This window comes from Hylobates moloch, unplaced genomic scaffold (genome assembly GCF_009828535.3).
Source record: "Hylobates moloch isolate HMO894 unplaced genomic scaffold, HMol_V3 SCAFFOLD_2, whole genome shotgun sequence".
Lineage (NCBI taxonomy): Eukaryota > Metazoa > Chordata > Mammalia > Primates > Hylobatidae > Hylobates > Hylobates moloch.
Window position 1 is genome coordinate 166,310,903 of NW_026652277.1, and position 23,663 is coordinate 166,334,565.

The 23,663-nt window shown below is 38.9% G+C and overlaps 1 protein-coding gene across 6 annotated transcripts in view; it reads right to left on the bottom strand.

Annotated features, from left to right (window-relative positions):
- Window positions 1–23,663, bottom strand: part of SERAC1 (serine active site containing 1) — a 79,246-nt gene that overhangs the window by 25,205 nt on the left and 30,378 nt on the right. For all 6 annotated transcript variants that reach the window (XR_009212533.1, XM_058435631.1, XM_058435632.1 and 3 more), the window contains 7 exons: window positions 15,687–15,800; window positions 13,395–13,557; window positions 6,489–6,639; window positions 5,087–5,228; window positions 3,816–3,910; window positions 2,276–2,373; window positions 881–1,063 (listed from right to left, as the gene is read on the bottom strand). Coding sequence is in view for 5 of the 6 variants with exons in the window: in XM_058435631.1 (XP_058291614.1) it covers window positions 881–1,063; window positions 2,276–2,373; window positions 3,816–3,910; window positions 5,087–5,228; window positions 6,489–6,639; window positions 13,395–13,557; window positions 15,687–15,800 (946 nt within the window). In the remaining variant the exon portion in view is untranslated. The remainder of the gene's footprint in view (window positions 1–880; window positions 1,064–2,275; window positions 2,374–3,815; window positions 3,911–5,086; window positions 5,229–6,488; window positions 6,640–13,394; window positions 13,558–15,686; window positions 15,801–23,663) is intronic.

Below are 23,663 nucleotides of genomic sequence, written 5' to 3' on the forward strand. Positions count from 1 at the left end.
AAGCCCAGCCTCCCATCAACAAAGCCTGTCTACAATCACAGAATGCCTGTCCCTTCCCATCCCTCACCCTCACATATGAAAGAGCAACCAAGAGGCACCAGATAGGCCTATGACCTAAAAGAGATGGATCAGATAAGCAAACAGAAAAGCTGGCCACAGAAAAAAACAACTAGATGAGGAATAGAAGGGAACTCACAAACCTTCTGCTTAGGATCTTTAGAATTATTTGAAAAGATAAAGGAGCCACAAAACAAGAAGAGGACATGAGTGGAGAACCACCAGGGCACAGGAAAGAAGGCGCGTATGGAAAACAAAATCTGACTCCACAAAAGGAAAGTCCAACGGAAGGTTTAGAAGAAATCAAGAGATTCTCCATAAAGTAGAACAAAGAGAAAATAGGAGCAAAAAGACACCTGGTATATTTAGGCTCGAGCCAGGGAGTCCAAATTCTGATTAACAGGTGTTCCAGAGAGAAAACTGCTTATTAATCAAACCAAATAGAGTACTTTAAAATTAATACTAACAATCTCAAAGTTTCATTTACATTTTAACAGTTGATGATTCTCCACTCATGGGAGAAAAAAAAGCCATTTATTGGTAATTTGGAATAATACTTAAAAGCAAAACATTATGTGATTTTTCTAATTTTAAGTATTTAAGATAAAATTATTGCAATGCTTGAGTAAATAATGGCTTAAGAACAAAATGAGAAGTTATCAAAGAAAAATCAAGCCCAACCCAAAATTTCCATGAATAGTCTAAACACAATTATATACAAATTATAAAATGAGATAATATATTCAAGGAAGAAACTTTATCTTCTTCTCTATATAACTGATGTTAATATAACCCCAATTTCCTTTATGACAGAAAGTATTACCCTTGCTGAGTTCTTTGACTTCCAATGAGGGGAAGAGAAGATAGCGAATATTAACAGAGTATTCAGCTAAATGTGATCCATGATGAGGGACACTATAAAAAATTATTCCTCTGGTGTTGTTGATAACAGTACTCATTTCTGGCTTTGTAGAGGCTTCCAACAGCATCTTTTTGACAAGAAGACCTGGCCACAGACAAGGAAGAAAAATAATGCATAAGCTATTTTCCTTCCCTTTATTACTGTAAAAAAAGAAAAGGCCAAACAAGAAATACATAAAAAGAGATGCTTTCTTTTAAAAAAATGGTTTAAACAATTCTCTGTACAGTAGGATAAGAAATAAGGCCTTAAAACACTTAATAATACTCCTGATGCTTATAGTGCAAGCCTACAAACAGGTAAGATTCTAGAAACTCATTTGCAGGGCAGCTCCTCGTCTCACAGGATCTACTGTCCCACTGCAGGAACATGAGGTATGCCCAGCTGGGAAATCCCTCAGGACATGAGCGTGGTGTGGCTGGTCTCGCAGCCTGCCATGGCAGCCTGCTGCTGACCACACTGTCAGGACGGTGCTACTGTTCCACAGCACACAGTCCCCCATGGAGAACACAGCTTTCATGGGAACTGTTCCTCTGGAGGCACCTTTTCTTCCATCCCCCTGCCCCAGCTTTGGAACCAATAACGAAACACAAAGATCCCAAAGATGATGACAGTGGGTCTTTGAGGACACAAAGGGCTACACCCACTTTTGTCTCAGCAAAAATCCCCACCTCAGAGGCAATCCTGAGTGCTTCATCAGATAAACTAGGCCACGGGCTGCAGAAAGGCCTTCTGCAAGGTGGGTGGTGAAAAATTTCAAAGTGGATTGGGGGAGTCGCACACAGGGGAGGCCATTCCATAAGCAACCACTAGGACCCCAAGAACAGACACTTGATCACACCTGCACCTCAGCAGCTCTGGGCCTGGTGTGAGCAGGCACCCAGTCTGGGACTGTGGGCACTAAAGCGACCATAGACTGCAATGGTGAGGGGGAGCAAGAAGAATAAAGGGGCACCCCTGGGGCCACCCAGGAGTGCTGAGGCATGTTGACGAGGTGGGTGTATATGAAACTGGCTGCTTCTCATGTTTATTCATTACCGCTATGTGAAAGCACTATGCTGTCAAACCCATATCCCTCTTAGATGGTTTGTAACAGGCTGCCCCTTTCTAGAGAAAGGAACAGCATGGAAGAAGAGTAGTAATTTTAAAAGTCCTAGCCATAGCTACACAGATTAATTTAGCAGGGGGGCAAGGGAGCCACTATTAAGTAAAATGGAAAGATAACTTTAGGTTATTTCAGCCACAGTGGCTGAAAATAACATCACAATGGCCACTTCACAAAGTTGAAGCCACACTTACCTCCCATGCTATGTGATATCCAAACCACTGGCCTATCCCCAACACCAGCAGCTCTGAGCTTCCTAAGAAGTTCGTTGCTTCTGAATGCAATGGACTTTCTGAACAAAACAAAAACAGCAGGCATGACACAAGGCTATCGATGCCCTCAATTTGCTGTCTAATTTTTAGAGTTAAGAACTTTTGTCTACAGGACCAATGCTATATACTACATTTAGAGTAAGAAATACCCCCATTCTCTCTGCTTAATATAAACTACCCCTATTCTGTCTTCTTGAACTCCTGGCCTCAAGGAATCTTCCCACCTCGGCCTCCCAAAGCACTAGGATTATAGGCATGAGCCACCACACCTGGGATCTCTCTGCTCAATTCCTAAAGTTGTTAATTCTCTATTTGTAACTTAATAACATTGGCCTAATTAAGAATATCTAAGCCCAGAACAGGCCATTCATTTACTACATGAACATTGTTGGAGCACCTGTGTCAGGCAATTTTTTCAGGTGAAGCTTGGGTCTCCCTGCAACTGCCCCCCAACACTTAGGATATGGATGTCCTTTTTCATCCAAGGCCTGACAAGGAAAGTACCACCAAAGACTGTGGTCTCTCTACTGGTAGTTAGGCTACAAAACTGTTAAGCTTTCATAATTTTGGTTTATTCTTTAGAAACACTAGGATGCTATTTAGAACACTAGAATGAGTCAAGTTTATTAGAACTTATTCCTTCCAATGCATGCTTTTATAAGTAGCATAAACAGGATGCTAATAGAATCAGAATTCGAAATAAGTAATTTTTAAACTAAAGTGGAACTTCAAAACTATCTAGTCTAGTAGTTTCGAACTGTTTATTTGTAGACACATTTCTTCAAAATAAAGGTTCTCCAGAGCTCCTCTGGGTGAAATGGGGAGGGAGACCTGGGGTCTTGCCTGCTCACCTTGACACCCTTCTTTGGCACCTACGGGAGGTTCATTCAGAAAGCAGTTTGATAACACTGATTTAGATCAAATCTCTCTATCTGTAGACAAAGCTTCCCAGAAAAGTTAACTGACTGGTCTAAGACTGCACAGCAAATCAAAGGTAGGATCCGGCTACTGTCAGTCCAGTAACTGAAATCCAGCACTCCTTCCCACGTATACAACCGGCACAGATAACATACAAGGGATACAGCAGCTGATATTTCTCAGCATCTTTCTCTTTGCTTCCTTTAGCCAGTATGATTGTGGACACAAGAACAAAAAACATCACTTTTACTTCTGATAGAAAAGGAGACTTTGCTAGAGAATCCACGATCCTTAACTATTAGAACAGTTGTAAATAAACCATGTTAGGAGCCCACCATTGGTGATACACCTAAGCCTTCTACTATTCCACTGCTTATTGAGAGCAAACTCCTTCTAGAAGGAAGCCAAAAAAGATTAGGTTTGTTCTTCATAAGAAAGTCCTGTCTGTGGCATCAAAAAATTAAAATCACTTCCCATCCAAGAGGACCTAAACTTGCAGCCTGAATTCTTCCCTGTCCTCCTGGTCTAAAGTCGCCTCTGTTACCTTTCCATAGGGCACCTTGCTCTCCAGTCGCTGAGGCTGGTGTCATACTCCACAGATATAATTCGGAGAGCAGGACAGTCTTTTGCTAACCATGTCTAAGTAAAATAAAACATATGTGAGAACAAGTATGAATCTTCACCACTGCAATTACTGCCTAATAAATCAAATTTATAACTAAAGGCCTCTTGCACTAAAAGATAGCACTGGAATAAGGTTTGAAGGTACTGTAAAAACAATTCTAGCATTTTATCTTTTTAAGTCTCTGGTCTCGAAGTGGTATCAGTATTCATAGCATAAGGCCAATGAAGGTTTCAAGAGAATATTTTCAATTTTAACCTGCTATAGCCAAAAGTAAGGCCTGTTTTAAAGTCTAGATCAAGTTGGCTTTTTGAAAGAATTTAGTAGAATACTATAATCTCAGGATAGATGGCATAGTCTGACAGATTTTGGATCTGAGAATTCAGAGACACTAATAATAATCGTCACAGTTCTATCTCTGTATACCCTAGGTCTATCATCATCTCTGTACTTCAGTGCCATCAGAAAGTGCAAATCATTCTTCTACTTGATAAGCCTTTGTGAAGGAGAATACGTAGTAATGGAACAATGCTCTAAAAACTATTCACACGTATATGCAGCATCACTTTTAAATGAGCTTTAGATAAATCCCATTCAATGAATTCATTCCAGAAATAAGGTTCTTTGGGAGAAATAGTATCAAAGAAATGTAAAGTATAAATTAGCCAGGCATGGTGGCATGTGCCTGTGGTCCCAGCTACTCAGGAGGCTGAGGGGGAATGACTGTTTAAGCCTGGGAGGTTGAGACTGCAGTGAGCTAGGATCGCACCACTGCACTCCAGTCTGGGTGACAAAGTGAGACCCTCATCTCAAAAAAAAAAGGAAAGAAATGCAAAGTATAATTACTTCTTCAAAGACTTTCTATTTTTGTAATTATTAAGGTCATAGAATTAGGTAACTATTATAAATGTAAGTATTGTTATGTTATTTTTGTATTATATTACAACAAAAGTGAACTATTACTGATTCTTGCCCCTATTTTTTACTTAATAGAATATTTTTTGAGTCATACACTGCACCTCAAATGGAAATTATACAACATAGGGTGACAAGCCCAGTTGTCATAACATACTACAAATCTCCCTAAGGGAAAGAAGAACTGCATGGGAAAAAAAATCCCAGAACAAAGAGAAAAACAAGCAAGCCACAATCAGGGCCCCAGCAACCAGGGCCAGAGTCAGTGGCTCCCTTACCTTGGGCCAACACGTCGTATATCTGTCTTCATCCTCCATAGGTTTTTCAATTACAGCCTGCTCACTGTCCTGCTGGCGCCATGTTTTGAATGCTGCTCCCATAAGGCCATGAATAAAAAGGACATCTGCTTTAATGGGCTGACTAATAGGGGAGAGAGTTTTAAAAAGAAGCAGAATAAATGTATTACTGCTTTGGTAAGAATCTACACAGCATTCTCTGTGGATGGTGCTTTAGCAGGTTTATGTGACATAAAACTGAATTAAAGCAAGCTCTATAAGCACAGGTTTGCTGCGAAACCCTAGAAGGAGCTTTGGCAAAGACATACATGAAGCATGTTCACTATTCTCTAAAAATGGAGACTATTCTAGTCAGGCAGACCAACCACAATCGATTGTAATGAGCTTAGCAATCAATCAACTGACAGATGTCATAGTCAGATTACCCTCTAAAGACTTCCATTTGAGAATATTCTACAAATCAATAAAAGTATTTAAGAAATTAAAGAAGAACGTGCTAATAACAGTTTCAAAGTCAGTGTGTATAAAAGAGATTTTCAAAAACGTGTTAAGGAAACTAATACTTATAAAATGGGATTTCAAAGTAACATTCACTCATTGCATATGACCCATTAAAAACTGTAGATAGTATGTTAGTTGCAAGCTATTTACAGTACACATACAATTATGCAATGCACATATACATTACCATAGTATTTTATTTACAAATTGTAATTAACTAGGTAATCCATTTTTTAATTTAAAAGTTTTTGCTATTTTCTGAGGTATTTTTTGTAAAGTGCCCTAAGAAAACCAAGAAATATGTTATTTTTTCAGTGTGGTCCCTTCTATGTTTATTGTCTTAACAATTATACAACTAGATATAATGACCACAAATAACCTTAAGAAGGGGCATAAGTCAAGCTTATTACTACTTATTCCTTCCAATGCATCCTTTTATAACTAGCATAAACTTTCTCCAGTCCCTTGAGTTCTAGGCCCAGGCTAATTTGGTTGCCATATAAGACAATGTCTTATCTCCTTCCTATTCAGCTGACTTCTACAATCCAAATCAGTTATTAACTCAGATCTAAGTGAAAATGCCTTGAACCAAAGGAGATATGTATTACAAAGTTTAAGTGTGACGCATTATCAAATGTGAATGCAGCCTAACTGAAGGGAAGCCCTTTGTAAAATAACCGTGATAATTTAGCTATTTCACATACTTTTCATGACAACCTCCAATTCTTCTGAGGTTACTATAGACAAATTATTTTAGTAAATAAGATATTTGACTTATCAGGTATTTAACTTATCTGAATTATGCAGAAATAAGTTAAAAATTTGAGGCCTCTAGGCTTCACATTCCCAAAGGGGACAAAGCGACTCTCTTCTGCTTCCTTACCTTGTTCGATACTGGGGATGCAACACATACACGCCATCCTGATATTTTTCTTGCACAGTTTCTCGGTCTAGATTTGCCAGGATTCTGGCAGCGTGTGAGGACTCCATAATGTGGTGAGACTTCATTGCTTCTGCCACGATGGAAACCCAGCCTGGTGAAAAGTACACGTATCCTAAATACTGATGCGAATCCATCGCAGACCATAGAGAGAGGTTTCAAACTGAACGTGATGGGAGAAAGGCAAACGTCGCGTGTCTGTCCTTGGCGGAGAAGCCCAACCACTCCAACCCCATTCTGCCCTACGACCCTCTGAGACCTGTGGCACAATACCATCCACATACCCCTTAAGGGACCTCAAAGAAGGAAAGAGGGGTTGAAGAGCCATTTTCTTTATTTAGAAAACCTAACACTAATAGCAATTATAGAGGTGTTCACAAAAGTGAACAAAATCCCATGATGTTTTGCTTTGAATAAGAATTATGAAACTCAGTGGGTTAATACTAGTTATTTCATCTTGACCAGCAATCAGTAATACCCTTTCTTACAAATGAGGAAATTATTTCTTAACAATGAATTTGAGACACAAAACTCTTGTAGAATCTGGAGATCAGGAAGGAAAAAGCATTTTTTAAAGGGAGGCAAACAGAAAATGCATGGATAATACTATCTACAGTATGATTTCTTTTTTTAATGTTTTTGTTTTTAAAACTTTATATACATAAATATGTATAAAAGTATATGTGCGCACACACACACAAACACACAAAGATCTATACACTAAACTTATAAAGTCATTACCTTTTAGGAGAGAGATAGGGTAGAAGAGGGCTCTGTAAAAAAGGTACGTTTAGCTTTTTCGCTGTATCTATTTTCTGAAGTACAGTGAAAATCTATTATTTATTTATATAATTTATTTAATTTAAAATAAAGCAGAACTTGGGCCTTGAAGTTAGACTTGGGCTTACATTTCTGCTCCCTGCTTACTTGCTCTGGAATCTCAGTCAAGTTATTTAGCAACTGAGCTAGAGGAAGGTTTTAATAAACTAATGTATGTGAAAACCGTGGGCTCAGGACCAGCAGGCACTCAATACATGACAGCTGTCCCCATGCCCTTCTCCCACTGTCTATGACAAAAGTGTTGAGTCACTGTGATGATGGGAAGCCAGCATTTAATAACCTAAAAGAAGCTTCAGACTCAGTACTTAACAATATTCAAATGTATAACATCAGAAGATTCCTCTTCAAAATCTGTTAAAGATTTTAAAATAATAAAATAAGAATATTTAAAAATTATATCTATAGAGATAGACAAGTATGTTACTGGTATATATGAATATATGGCTTTATTTTTAATGAAGTCACAAGAAAAAGCATGGCACAAGCCATCTCCCGCTTTTTTCAGTTGACAAAATATGTTCACAATGTCTGAGATACTCCACCTTTGAAAAATATCAAATGCCCTTTGGAGAACTTATGTCTTTCTTTAACATTGAGCATTTTAAAATTACATAACATCTGAATGCACTCATGCACCACATCATAATGTTTCAGTCAACAATGAAACACATATACTATGGTGATCCCATAAGATTGTAGTACAGCATTTTTGCTGTGCCTTTTCTATGTTTAGCTATGTTTAGATACTCAAACATTTCCCATTGTGTTACAACTGTCTACAGTGTTCACTACAGTAACATGCTGTACAGGTTCGGAGCCTAGGAGCAACAGGCAATCCCATACAGCCCAGGTGTGGAAGAGGCACTACCATCCAGGTTTGTGTTAGTACTGTGATGTTTGCACAGTAACAAAACTGCCTAACGATACATTCCTCAGAATGTTTCTCCACTATTAAGCAATGCATGTCTGTACATGTTAACTGTAAAAAATAATTAAATAACTAAAAGTAGCATCTAATGATGAAAGTCTTGCTTTAGTACTCCCATAATTTCCCAACTCCATTTACATCCTCAGAGTAATGAAAGGTAGAAGTTTGGTGGACATGCTTTTGAAAAATATAGTCATATATCTATAATTTAAACATACACAATGGGCCGGGAGTGGTGTTTCACGCCTGTAATCCCAACACTTTGGGAGGCTGAGGCAGGCGGATCACTTGAGGTCAGGAGTTCAACACCAGCCTGGCCAACATGTGAAACCCCATCTCTACTAAAATTACAAAATTAGCTGGATGTGGTGGTGGGCGCCTGTAATCCCAGTGACTCAGAAGGCGAGGCACAAGAATCACTTGAACCCGGGAGGTGGAGGTTGCAGTGAGCCAAGATAGCGCCACTGCACTCCAGCCTGGGCAACAGAGTGAGACTCTGTCTCAAAGAAAAAGAAAAAGAAAAAAAAATGTAGCTCTATATGCACTTTTTGAAAACTAAATGGAATCATACTACTGTTCTGTGACTGTACTTCAGCAATATGTCTTGGAGAGCTCTCTATATCTATCAACATCATTCCTTTGAACTATAGTATTACGTCACATGAGTACGCCATTGTTTAACCACTATTCATTCCTACTGGCAGACATTTAGGTTGTTTCCAACTTTTGTAAATCTGAAGGCAAAAATCTGCAGATCTGATCTAAGATTGATACAAGATATATAAAAACAGGGAAAGACACAGGATGCCTAAAGAGAAAAAAACACATGGCAAGGTAGCAGAATTCAACTTGGAGTACTGAGAAGTAATGAAGGCTGAGCAAAAAGAAGGTATATGTAGGTAACTCTTTCAGAAGTTTAGCTATAACAAGGAGAGGATGTTATAGGGGATGCAGATTATGTTTTTCACATCTTCCTCCAATGTATGTGATCAGAGGGTCCAGCTATGAGGCAGCAGCTGACCATGAGACCAGAAAAAAGTATACATTTCTGAGACTGTGAAAGGAGACAGGCCCAAACATGGCTGGAGGCCTTATAAAAGAGGTGTCTCTTTTCCTATTATCAAGAAAAGGAAAGAACAGGGTTTGGTTTTTGTTAGTGAGAAAATTCCTTTTAGGGCTTCATTTGTCTCAGTAAAGTAGGAGGAGAAGTCATCCTCTGAGAGGAAGGAATATGTGGAAGGTTTAAGGAACATGGAGAAGGTTTACCATAGTCATTGCTAAGAATGTTAAGGTATGTTGATAGGAGAAACATAATTGCTGAGCAATATTGAAGGTTCTTTAATTTGTGATCTCATAAGCCTGCTGGCAATCAATCTGCAATGATTCCATGTTCAGCCAGAGTAAGCAGGCAGTAGGTTTCATCAAGGTCTTGACCAAGAGACTGCTAACAGGATCAAAGGGAAAGGGAGTTGTAGGTACTGGCAAAAATGTTACTGAAATAACAGACCATGGTATAAGCTGGGTTCAGGGAGGAAGTAAAGAATAAAAAGAGTGATGGATTGGGAGAGGATAAAGGGGTCTGCGGATAGAAGATTTCAATAGAGAAGAAAACCAGTCCTTATGGGGTAGATGCAAAAACAAGCTTGAATGAAAGAAGGATGTGCTCAGGGCTGATTTTCAGGTGAAGTGGTTTCAGGCAGTGACTAGGTTCAATGTATGACTTAGGAGTAGGGTACTAGACAACTCAGGAGCAGAGCAGGAAGTCAATGAAGACGAGAAGGTCATGAAATTGAGGCCAAGGTGGTGAGTGGGCTATCCAGGAGATAAGAGGACTAAAGACTTGGGGTAGACCCAGGTTTCAGAGAAGAGTCATTTTTTTTTCTATAATAAGATACTGATTTGATCAGGTCTTTGTCCTGCTTTGAATCCCTTAGTCTCCACTTCATCAATGAACCTGTAGATAGGTCAATAGAAATCATCCAAAGTAAAGCACAGAGGAAAAAACTGAAACATAATGAACAGAATGTCAATAACCTGCAGGACAGAAAAAAGAGATCTAATATACATAACAGAAGTTCCAGAAAAAGATAAGAATAAAAAAGGACAAAAGAATAAATATTGGATGATATACTGGCAGGAAAGTTTCCACATTTGATCAAAAACACCAACCCGTCAATACAATGTATTGTATTCTTGAAAACTGCTGAGAATAGATTTTAAATGTTCTCACCACAAAAAATGATATGTATAGGTTAATACATATGTTAATTCTCTCAGTTCAGTGGACCCCAAGCAGGATAAATATGACACCTAGGCATTTCAGAGTCAAAAATCAAACAGAAAGATCTTAAAAGAAGCCAGAGAAAAGAGATATTACATATAACAGAACAAAAGTGGGAATCCAAAGAGACTTCTCATCAGACAATGGATTCCAGGAGAGAGTGGAATGACATTTTAGAAATGCTGGAAAAAAAAAATACACACACACACACACACACACACACACACACGGAGTCAACAAAGAATACTTTATCCAGGGAAGACATCTTTTCCTGGACCTAAAATAAAGGCAAATTAAAGACATTTTCAAATAATGAGGTGAGAGAATTTGTTGCCAGTGGACACAATACACAAGAAATACTAAAGGCAAGTCTTTAGGTTGAAGAGAAATATTATCAGATGTAAATTCATATAGCACTGGAGATTATAAATACGCAAACAAAAAAGATTTTTGATTTCTTATATTCTTTGTCACATGACTGTTCCTATGGTTTCAATGTGTCCCCTCCAAAATTCAAGTGTTGCCAATGTGACAGTATGAAGAGGTGAGCCTTGAAGAGGTGAGCCTTTAAGAGGTGACTGGGCCATCAGTGTTCCTCTCACATTAATAGAATTAATTCATGTTTGAAGTGATTGCTATCCCAATTGCCCTGACTTGATCATTACACATTGTATGCTTGTATCAAAGTATCACTACATGTACTCCCCGTAAATATATACAACTACTATGTATATAAAATTTTAAATTCAAAAATTTTTAAATAAAAAATAAAAGAGGCTTCATGCAACATGCAGGCTAGCTTGCCCTTCAGTCTTCTGCCATGTGATGATAAAACAATGAGGCCCTCACAAGACACCAATGGCCAGAACCTTGATCTTGAACTTCCCAGCCTCCAGAACTGAGAAACAATAAATCTGTTATTTATAAATTACCCAGCCTCCAACATATAGCCTCAGGTTACAGCAGCATAAAATGAACTAAAACAACTATTAAAACATAAATAACAACAATGTAACCAGGCACGGTGGCCCAAACATATAGTCCCAGCTACTCGTGAGGCTAAGGTAGGAGGATCACTTGAGCCTAAGAGTTTGAGGACAGCCTGGGCAACACAGCAAGACCTTGTCTCAAAAAGTAATAATAACAATGATAATGTATTGTGACGTCTATAAATAAGAGTAAAATATATTACAACAATACCACAAACAATGGCAGGGGATGTGAACTGAATTATGGGGTTGTAAGGATCTTACATCATATGAAATGGCATAATCTTAATTCAAAGTAGACTGTAAGGATACAACCATTAAAAAATACACACAAACACAGTATAAAAAGCCAAAAGAGGAGAAAGAACAGAATTTAAAAACAAACACTCGAGTAATACAAGAAGTCAGAAAAAAAGAAAAAGAGGGACAAATAGAAAGCAAAGAGCAAGACGACCAACATAACCAAACAATATCAATAATTACATTAGTAAGTGTTGAAAGTGTATCCTCCATCCCACAGCACACATATGGGTACATATACATTTATACTTATTTGTATGCGTATGTATGTATATCTGTGTGTGTATGTGTATATGTGTGTGTGTGTGTGTGTGTGTGTGTGTGTGTATGTATTATCCAGCTCTTTCTACTGAAAGAGGCAAGAAGCAAAGACACCCCAGGAGCAATATGCACTCCTATCATTTAGACCTTGGTCTCTAAGAATCATTCTCCACTGAAAGGATAGAGGTTTATCCAGAGAAATGAGCCTAAAATATGTTGTTATACCAGGAAATAAGAAATGCCTCCCCAAAATAACGTGGGCATATCATAAAGGACATGGGCCAGTTTGCTGGGGCTCCCACTAGTCAAAGCTGAAACAATTTGGCACCAAATTATTAAGTACAGCAATAAATTATAAACTTTTAAAAATAGGAATTCATGTACCTGTCCATAGAAGGGAGGCAGGAGATGGAGGGAGGGAGGAGGGAGAGAGAAAGACTCTTGCTTCCAGTAGAATGCCAAATGCTGAAAAGCACATGCAGAGGGTGTGCTGGAGCTAGAAAATCATTTTAAAACCATTACGGTAAAGACTAGATCGGCAGGAACTGTCAGAGGATAGAAAGCAGGATATTTGCTTAGTCTTAAAGTATCTCCCCACAGCTGGTTTATTACTTGCAAGAGGGAAAATCATTAATCATAAAATGAATCTCTTTTTAGTCTGACTATGCCTCTTGGTTAACCAAATCACATCAAAAATTACAGGCCAGGCATGGTGGCTCACACCTGTAATCTCAACACTATGGGAGGCCAACGCAGGGGAATCACTTGAGCCCAGGAGTTCGAGACCAACCTGGGCAACAAAGTGGGACCCCCGTCTCTATAAAAAGTTTTTCAAATTAGCCATGCACAATGGCATGTGCCTGTAGTCCCAGTTACTTGGGAGGCTGAGGTGGGAGGACCCCTTGAGCCCAGGAGTTTAAGGCTGTAGTGAGCTATGACCACACCACTGCACTCTAGCTTCGGCAACACAGTGAGATTCTCTCTCAAAAATAAAAAAAAAAAAAAAAATTACATAATTAGATGATCATCAATCATGGCAAACCTGCTCTCCTATGATCATCTACAATACTGACTATCTTAGGCACGGATTATCTACAATCTCAAGCAATTCCTTGCCTCTACCAAAATAACATGTTCTAAGGACCCATAACTAACCCTAAGTAGAGCCTTGTCTATTGAACAATGAACATATCATGAGGGGTAGAGGTGGGAGAACAAAGTAAAAAATACTCAGTATATAAAGCTGTTACCTGAGCGAACTATAGAAGAATGAAGATGTTCATTCAAAGCCATATTTCCAACGACACGCATTATATTTCTCTGTACTTTAGGGCAGTCCTTGTGAAGTCGGTACAGCCTCTGAAGTAGCTGCAGGCCTCCATTTGCTTCGATTTTATCACAATGTGTGGATATCTGGCACAATAAATAAACGAAAGCTCCCTTGACATTGTACAAATTCATGACATGAGATGACACAGCCTAGCCATGGGGACAGCTAGGTAGCTCCTGCTCAAGGGCAGGGATGCAGGGAGACTCCTCAAAGCTCTCATCTCAGCTTGCTTAAATAAGCAAATCCCTATCTAAGCAGAAAGTGCTTCAAAATCATAGAAAAAATCCCAAGAAGGCATCTCTCACCAGGACTACTAAAATCATCATTGTCAATCTGCTTAGCTCTTGGTTGGATGTAACCTGACAATGTCATTATTACAAAATTGTTTCAATTTATAGTGACACATTCACTTGAAATTACCTTAAAACAGTTCCCACCTTGAGAAATCTGCCACCTATTCTCAGGAAATAGTCCTCTGTGCAAGCAAACAGATTTCGTTCAGCAAACAAGGACTCACACAGGGCGAGACCAGTGACCTCTGTGGCCCCACACCCTATCCCACACAATGCCCACAGCTATGGGGCTGGCCTCAAACTTAGAAGTTGGAAAATTTTTTAAAGGAGAAAGATCAGGTAAAAATAAAAAGAGATTTGAAGTTTTAATGGAGAAAACAGATAAAAGAAAAAGAAAACATACATATTAAGTTAAGGGAAGAGAACTGACCAACAAGTCAGTCTTTCTAATGTCACTGGGCACAGCTTTGCCTCTTCCATCACTAGTTTTACTCAAGGACATGACACCATATGTACATACGGCAATTTTCACTTTCTAGATTTTTGTTAGATTATGTCACATTTTAAGTGCCTTAAAATGTATGCCTTTTAAATATACTGTATATCAAGTGAGATCTGCAATAATTTCAGAGATTTCTGGAAAGGTAATTATTATACTCCACGCACTGCCCTTTCTACTGAAGATGCAGCTATTGCTTCGGAAAAACAACTCAGGAGACACCACACTCGAGTAAGTTTTCCCAGGTCCCTTCTGTACTACAACACCTTATTCCCTCTGCTTTGTGGTCAGTTCCTAATTTCGTGGGTGAGAACTAAAGAATGACTCTCTAGTCTAAAGATGACTTTCCACACATGGCTTTTAAGCCATGTCTAATGTGTCCCAAAACTGAACTGGAGAATTCCGAATCTCAAGGATGGTGTTTGTCTTCATGTGGGACAAATCACCTGCATTCACCTCACCAGGCTGCTGGCTACAAATGCAAATTCCTGGACTCCACACCAAATCTATGATGTTAAACTTCATACAAGTGAGTGGAAAAATGTGCATTTTGAAACACATTTCCTGGGTGATGTTTCTGCACTATGAGCACTACAAGGTTTGTTGCTTTTTTCTTTTTTAAACTGTCATCGTGATAGAAAAGTTTCTATGGTACCAAAGAGTTTAACAATCATTGATATATGCTACAGTTACACTTCAGGAGTACAGTCATCTAATATTTCCTTGTGTTTTTTTTTGTTTGTTTGTTTGTTTGTTTTTTTGAGACGGAGTCTCGCTCTGTCGCCCAGGCTGGAGTGCAGTGGCACAATCTCAGTTCACTGCAACCTCTGCCACCCGGGTTCAAGCGATTCTCCTGTCTCAGCCTCCAAGTAGCTGGGATTACAGGTGTGTACCACCACACCTGGCTAATTTTTGTATTTTTAGTAGAGATGGAGTTCCACCATTGTTGGCCAGGCTAGTCTTGAACTCCTGACCTCAGGTGATCCACCCGCCTCAGCCTCCCAAAGTGCTGGGATTATAGGCGTGAGACACCGCACCCAGCCTGTTTTTTCTTTTATCTTGTCACATCTTTGGCAGTTATTTTAATGGAAATTATCTGAAAATAATATGTAAAAATATCTGAGAAAGGCAGTAGAAGACAACATAACTCAAAGGCAAATGCCACATTTAGATGATAGGCTGCTTTCTTTTATGCAATTAAATAAATTTTTAGAAATACTTAGCAAAATAGAATCTCATTTATTGGTGCTAAATCATGATTATTCTAACAATTAAAATTGGAGGAAAGCAGAAATTTAAAAATAAGTGAAGGGCTTCTCTCCTTTTACAGTAAATGATTATTGCCCTTGCAAGAATCAACCTATATAATTATTTCAATAAAATCATAAAAAGTAAACTACATTTTGAAAACGTAAATTACCTCAGAATGCTTTACTATAGCTTCTAAACAGAACATTTCCACTGTTGCTGAAGGAACTTCTCCAAAACTTTCAGCATAAGGAAGTCCATTTCCTCCAAAACACCATAAACCACCCTGAAATTAAAATAATTAAAATTTTTACTGAAAAAAAGTGACTAATTTTTTGTTTGACAAAAAAAAAATCTCTGTACTAATAGATGGTATTAGAAAATACTAATGTGTAGGGTCTCAAAATATGTTGGAGACGTAAAAGGAACTTTATGCAAACTGTGGGTTATCAGAATAGAAAACATACAAATTATTCCTAGAAGAGCGCGACCTGTGTCCTCCTCAAGTCTCTCCTCTGTGTCCTTTTGTCTGAAAGTGTGAAGACTAACTCACGATTCTTTAACAAGTAAGAAAAGCCCAGGATGTTCTAGTGTCATCTCTTCCAGCCCCCAGTAATCAGTACAGTACATTATTTTCCAGATCCTGCTAATAGCCTAAAGTCTAATAATCAATATAATTCAAAAGATATAAAGCATTATTGGACAAGTTAAAAAGAAAGATCACAATGACAATGATTACAGAGCTTTCAATTCTTCTTAATTTGAAATTCAATTCAAGTTCATATGGAAGGATAAACAAAAATCGTTACAAAAATTACAAAACAGAAGAGTAGTAGGGACTATTTCTAACAGATATTAAAACAAATAAAAACATTTCAATTTTCTATTGAATGTTTTCAAAATTAAAACATTTCAATTTCAACTCTTATCACAGATCAAGGGTTAATGTCAATAATATGCAATAATCTCCTACATGTCAGTGACAAAAAATACCAACACTATTATAGAAATACAAGCACAGTCATAAACATAAAGTTGTTAGGAAAATAAATATAATGCCGCTAAAATATATTATTAATTATATATTATATATTTATATATGTATTTATATATTTATATATTGTATAGTATATATTTACATTTATTTTATATTAATATACTATATATTTCATATCTATATATTATATATAATATGTAAATTATATATTTATATTTTATTTTTATATTTTAGAGGCATATTTCTAAATATAATTCATTATATATAAAATACATAAATATAATATATATATTTGTATATTATTTTATAAATATATATAAACAACGCTCAGCACTGTTCATAATGAGAGGTGTGCACATTGAAAGGACACTAAGAAGCTACATTTGTCATCCATCGAACAGACGAGGTTCTAGGGAAACAAGCACGCAGAGCACCCTGCTGCGAGTAGTATCAATGGCACGACTTCTATGGAGGACAACCTGGCATCGGCGATCAAGATCACAAGTGCACATGCCCTTTAATAATTGTTCCCACAGAGATGCTCACACATAGGGAAAGTGATATGCAAGTTTGCTCACTGCTGCATTGTTTGTATAATAATAAAAACTGAAAACCAGCTAATATTCATCAATGGAGGTTAGTTAAATCAATTATGGTACAGCTGTACAATGGAATGCCATGCCGGTCTGAAAATTTTGAGTCTCTTCTTACATTGATATATACCAATCTCCACAATAATCCTTAAGTGAGAAAAAGGTATAGAACAGTGTGTATGTATCCTGTGCAGAGAGAGAGAGTGTGTGCATTGGGGTAGGAGAGGCGGAAGGGATGGAGAGATGTATTGCTGCATTGCTGTAGGTGCTTTGGAAGTGCTTCACTTTGGAGCTAGGGGTCACAATTGTGTGCATACAGCCCACCTGCTGGCAAAAGAGGACAACTACAAGGTAATGGCTAAAAAATGTATATATTAATATAAAGCCCAGTGTTTTCTATAGAAAATATAATCCATAAGATTCTGCATTTTCAGTTAATTTATAAGGTCCATGGTTCAGTAAACCAACTAAAAATAATTTTTGGCCACTCTATACTTTTTATTCATGCCTTCTTCTCATATATAATATTCTTTTTTTCTAAATTTAAACATGCTTGGATCTCAGAGAGTCACATCATTTAAATTGAGGATTGAGATGGGGCTAAGTCATGAAAAGTCATCCTTCTCTGGCAGAGATAATGGTAAATAGTGGATTGGTGAACTTCGTCAGGGGGTAGGAATTTTTAGTTGAAGATTTATCACCACATCCCGGCTCCCTCAAACCCCTCTTCCCACCTTGTACCCTTGAATCATCTCATCTATTTCTACTCTAAATTCCCCAAGTACAGAGAGGAGAGAAGGCAAAGAAAAATGATCTAGGACTTTCATTTGTCTTGGCCATTTTGGCAGTGTGATGCAGTTCCCATTTCATTCTCATTTCTGGCGAAGCTTGTTACTTATGAATTGGCAGATTTTGCGGCAGTAAGAAGTACAAGCAAAAAGGAATGAATACAAAGGAACAAACTCACAGTATGGTTGTATGGATTATATTCTAAACCCTAATGTAAAAATAAATGTACATAGTTACTGCTGCTTTATAGTGAACTAAGATATGACAAGACTAAATAAATTCATAAAGATTTAAGAAACACCAAACAGCAAATTCTATGAGTGCAACAAAAAATAATTTTATAAGGACTAAGGAAGTGCATAGGAAAAGCTAGAGAATGACAATATTAAAAACAATAATAAAGAGTAGGTACAGGCGGAGCGTGGTGGCTCACGCCTGTAATCCCAACACTTTGGGAGGCCGAGGCAAGTGGATTGCTTAAGCCCAGGCGTTCAAGACCAGCCTGGTCAATACAGTGAAACCCCATCTCTACAAAAAATTAGCTGGGCAAGGTGCTGCACACCTGCTGTCCCAGCTACCCGGGAGGCTGAGGTGGGAGGATTGCCTAGCCCAGGGAGGTCAAGGCCGCAGTAAGCCATGATCATGCCACTGCACCCCAGCCTGGGCAACAGAGTGAGATCCTGTCTCAAACAGACCAAAAAAAAAAGGAATATGTAGAAAAATGGAAAGGCAACAGTAATATAAAAGGGCTAATCTCTGGTGGTTTTTTTTTTTTTGTTCTGTCGCCGTGAGTGATGTCATCATGCAAGTCCACCTCCGGTTCATTTTCTCCTGCCTCAGCCTCCGACACCCAGCTAATTTTTTGTATTTTTAGTAGAGATGGGGTTTCACCATGTTAGACAGGATGGTCTTGATCTCCTGACCTCATGATCCGCCCACCTCAGCCTCCCAAAGTGCTGGGATTACAGGCGTAAGCCACTGTGCCCGGCTCATCTCTGGTGTTTCTTCATAAAAAGTTACAACCTTAGAGCTCTGTGATTTGTGCAAACTAACTGGGCTTTAAAGTGATGTTCATTCTAAAGCAGGAGTTTTTAACAAGCGTCCTTAGGGGTATGGGGTAGATAGAATTCAAGGCAGGTAGGGTGTAAACTTGGATGGAAAAAAAAATTACCTTTGCTTTTTCCTAACCTCTAACTGAAATTCTGCATAGTATTCAGTTATGAACACAGACAATAAACCACAGTAACACTAGCAGTACCTGTGATTCTGTCATTAAGGGAAAGCACAGGTATTTTCATATCACATCTCATGTTGCAGCTATCTGAAAATATGGTTATATTCACTCTTCCTTTCAATGCCAACTATCACCAAACGGTGAAGTTGCACATTCTCATACTAGTGATCCCAAATCTACACTGCTTTCAGCATTCCCTAGTAACAATGATTTGAGATCAACCGTTCAATGTTCTTATTCAGCGAAGCAACAACAGCATTCACACTAATATGTCATTAAAAAATAAAAGGTACATATTGAATGGAAACATATGAAGCTGCCTCTTTCCCCAGCTCTATCCACTGAAGGCCTGAAAGCAATGACAGCAGCAATGAGCTTACCCAGCCCAGAACTTGGTTACTAAATACCATTAGCCCTAAAAGGAACCAAGTCTGCTTTAAAAATCAGCTGATTCTAGGGCTACAACAGGGAAAGTCTAAGACGAACATTTTCTAATACCAGAAAATGAGCAAGTGCTCCAAAAATAATGAATGAAACCATTTACAAAAGACATGGGAGACCACCTGAAGGGGCTCCCACAGCCAAACCTGGGACAATTTGAACATCAGTATGAATAAAGATAGTAATAGATTATAATCTAGTGAAGAAAAATAACCATGTGTGATCCCATATGGATTAGAAAGAAAGGCAGAAAGGAGAAGTGGGAGGAAGAAGAAAGCTTCTCCTACAGAAGCATACTAAATAAATGAATAAGGAGTAATAAAATTAGGGGGAAAAACTCAGCATTTTGCAACCACCTATTGTTATAACTGTTATTCAGGCAAGATTCATTCAAATGATATTATTAAATAAAACCACTGGCTGAAAGTTTGAAGAGCAACAGGACAGTCTCCTAATCTCAAAGTGTCTCCTCTTCCTACAAATCATGTATTAATTTCAAATAAAGAAATATATTAACATTCAAGCAGAGAAAACTGGCAGACATCACTTTAACCAAGTGAATGAAGGGAACATCGGCCAATAAGGGTTAAGCTGGCATCACGCGCTTCTGAGCATGACATACATACTGGGAAGGACACAAAATCACCTCTATCGTATTCCTGTAATAAATGCACACCCGAATTTAATCACGAGGAAGCATGAGACAAACTAAACTGAGGGCCAATCTACAAACCACTGCTTTGTACTCTTCAAAAATGTCAATGTCACGAAGACAGAGAAAGGCTGAAAAAATTTTCAGGTAAAAGGAGACTAAATACACAAAACTCACATGCAACGCTTAATACCAGACTAGATCCTGGAATAGATTTTTTTAAAAGAAAAAAGCTGTCATAGGCCGGGCACAGTGGCTTACGCCTATAATCCCAGCACTTTGGGAGGCCAAGGCGGGCGGATCACCTGAGGTCAGGAGTTCAAGACCAGCCTGATTAACATGGTGACAACCCGTCTCTACTAAAAATACAAAATTAGTCAGGCGTGGTGGCGGATGCCTATAATCCCAGCTACTCAGGAGGCTGAGGCAGGATAATTGCTTGAACCAGGGAGGCAGAGGTTGCAATGAGCCGAGATCGCGCCACTGCACTCCAGCCTGGGTGACAGAGCGAGACTTCATCTCAAAAAAACAAAACTAAACAAAAAAAAGCTGTCATAAAAGAATTACTGGGAAAATTCAAATATGCAGTATTCAAATATTAGACAACAGTATTATACCAATATTTAATTTTCTGAATCAATAACTGTACTGTGGTTCTTTCAGGGAATGTCCTTGGGGCATCATGTCTGTACCTAATGAATGGCTCAGGGAGAAAAATATTAAATGTGTGTGAGTAGGTACATTAAAATATATCTGCAGAGAGACGGAAAGTAAAAGGGAGGGATGATATAACAAATGGGATAAAATGTTAGTAATTGGTGAATCTTTTTTTGAGACAGAGTCTCACTCTGTCACCCAGGCTAGAGTGCAGTGGCACAATCTCGGCTCACTGCAAGCTCTGCCTCTCGAGTTCACACCATTCTCCTGCCTCAGCCTCCCAAGTAGCTGGGACTACAGGCCCCAGCCACCACACCTGGCTAATTATTTTGTATTTTTAGTAGAGATGGGGTTTCACTGTGTTAGCCAGGATAGTCTCAATCTCCTGACCTCGTGATCCACCTGCCTCGGTGTCCCAAAGTGCTGGGATTACAGGCGTGAGCCACTGCACCCAGCCAGTAATTGGTGAAACTTAATGAAATGTATTATTTTTGCAATTATTTAAATTTGAAATTATTCCAAAATAAAAAGTTACAGAAAAATTTTAATTAACTTCAACTTTCATGTTTTAAATCTATTTTCTTATTATTGATTGCATCCATAAATACATATATTAATTATATCAGAATTTATTTTCTCTTTTGATAACAGTATTTCAATATAATTTGTTTCCTTTGTAATCTTATGTATTATATTTTATGCATTTAGAGCTGAGTTCCTAGACTTTAACAAATCACCAAAGGAGTCCACGGTATTCAAGGGTTAAGAACCTTGTTCCAAAACCAAACATTATCGTGTTGGCTGTATGCTGGGGCTGACAGTCGCCTCTGTACATGAGGAGTTTTGTTTATTTATTTTTTACAGATGGGGTTTCACTATGTTGCCCAGGTTGGAGTGCAGTGGCTGTTCACAGAAGCTATCATAGAGCATCACAGCCTCGAACTCTTGGACTGAGGTATCCTCCTGCCTCAGCCTCCTCAGTAGCTGGGACTACAGGCATGAGCCACTGTGCCCAGCTTGAAAGCAGTTTTATATAGAAACAACCCACTGACACTGAAGGGCCCTTGGGGACCACCATGAGGCAGGTCTGTCATAAACTGGGCAGACAGATCACTCTAAACCAGATGGACTCTCTCCACCCCCATGTCAGCACCGCCAGCTTCCTGGCATATGTGAAATCCAGGAGGCATGACAAACTTGAGGCAGAGTAGGGGGGAATAAGAATAACTAAAAGGCAGCCAGGTGCAGTGGCTCACACTTGTAATCTCAGCACTTTGGGAGGCCAAGGCAGGCAGATCACGAGGTCAAGAGATCGAGACCATCGTGGCTAACATGGTGAAACCCCGTCTCTACTAAAAATACAAAAATCAGCTGGGCATGGTGGCTCGTGCCTGTAGTCCCAGCTACTTGGGAGGCTGAGGCAGGAGAATCGCTTGAACCCGGGAGGCGGAGCTTGCAGTAAGCCAAGACCGAGCCACTGCACTCCAGCCTGGGGAACAGAGCGAGCCTGTGCCCCAAAAAAAAAAAAAAAAAAAAAAAGTAAAAGACAGTGCTTACTGGCCTAAAGAGATGAGACACTAGAATTAAAATTAAATTAAATATTTATTTAAATATTAAATAAAATATATGCTACCTCTTGTTTTAAAAAAAAGAACAGGGACTCAAATCAAAGTGAAGCTAGTGCCTTGCAAGCAGAAAAATCAAAGGTGCTTCATTAAACATAAAGCATTCATTGTTTTGTTGGTTTTTTTTTTTGAGACACAGTCTTTGTTTTTAGTTTTTTTTTTTTTTTTAACTTAAAGGATGGATCTGTATGTGTCTGTGATCTGCCCAAGTAGAATGGAAATGTTTCAAGTGTCAGTTTCATCATTTCCAGTGTGATCTATGGCTCCTAAATATATTGAATTGGAGTAGCGTAAAGACAATGCAATTAAAAGGTCATTACGGGCCAGGCACGGTGGCTCTCGCCTGTTACACTAGCACTTTGGAAGGCTGAGGCAGGGTGGACCTCTTGAGTCAGGAGTTCGAGACCAGCCTGGGCAATATGGCGAAACCCCGTCTCTACCAAAAATACAAAAACAATTAGCCAGGCATAGTGGTACAGGCCTGTAGTCCCAGCTACTCGGGAGGCTAAGGTGAGAGGATCACTTGAGCCCAGAAGGCGGAGGTTGTAGTGAGCCAAGATCGTGCCATTGTACTCCAACCTGGGTGACAGAGTGAGATCCTCATCTCAAAAAAAGGGTCATACGAATTACTTTTTCAGAAAAAATTTGGTTAGGGGAAGATCTTTAAAATGAGGCACCTGAAATGGGTAGGGGAGGGTGGTGGAGAAGTTGTCAGAAGATGCAGGTCCTCTCCAAGGTGGTGAACATTAAAACACACAAATACATGATATGTTAACTATGAACACACACACGCATATGCACAAAGCCAATTTAAACTATGTAACTCCTTAAACTACTGGCTGAGGCCAAGAATTCTGCACAAAGAAGCAGCATAGTGGGGCCAGGCACAGTGGCTCACGCCTGTAATCCCAGCACTTTGGGAGGCCAAGGCGAGATTACCTGAGGTCAGGAGTTCGAGACCAGCCTGACCAACATGGTGAAACCCCGTCTCTACTAAAACTACAAAAAAATTAGCCTAGTGTGGTGGCACATGCCTGTAGTCCCAGCTAGTCGGGAGGCTGAGGCAGGAGAATTGCTTGAGCCCAGGAGGCAGAGGTGATAGTGAGTCGAGATCACACCACTAAACTCCAGCCTGGGTGACAAAGTGAGACTCTGTCACAA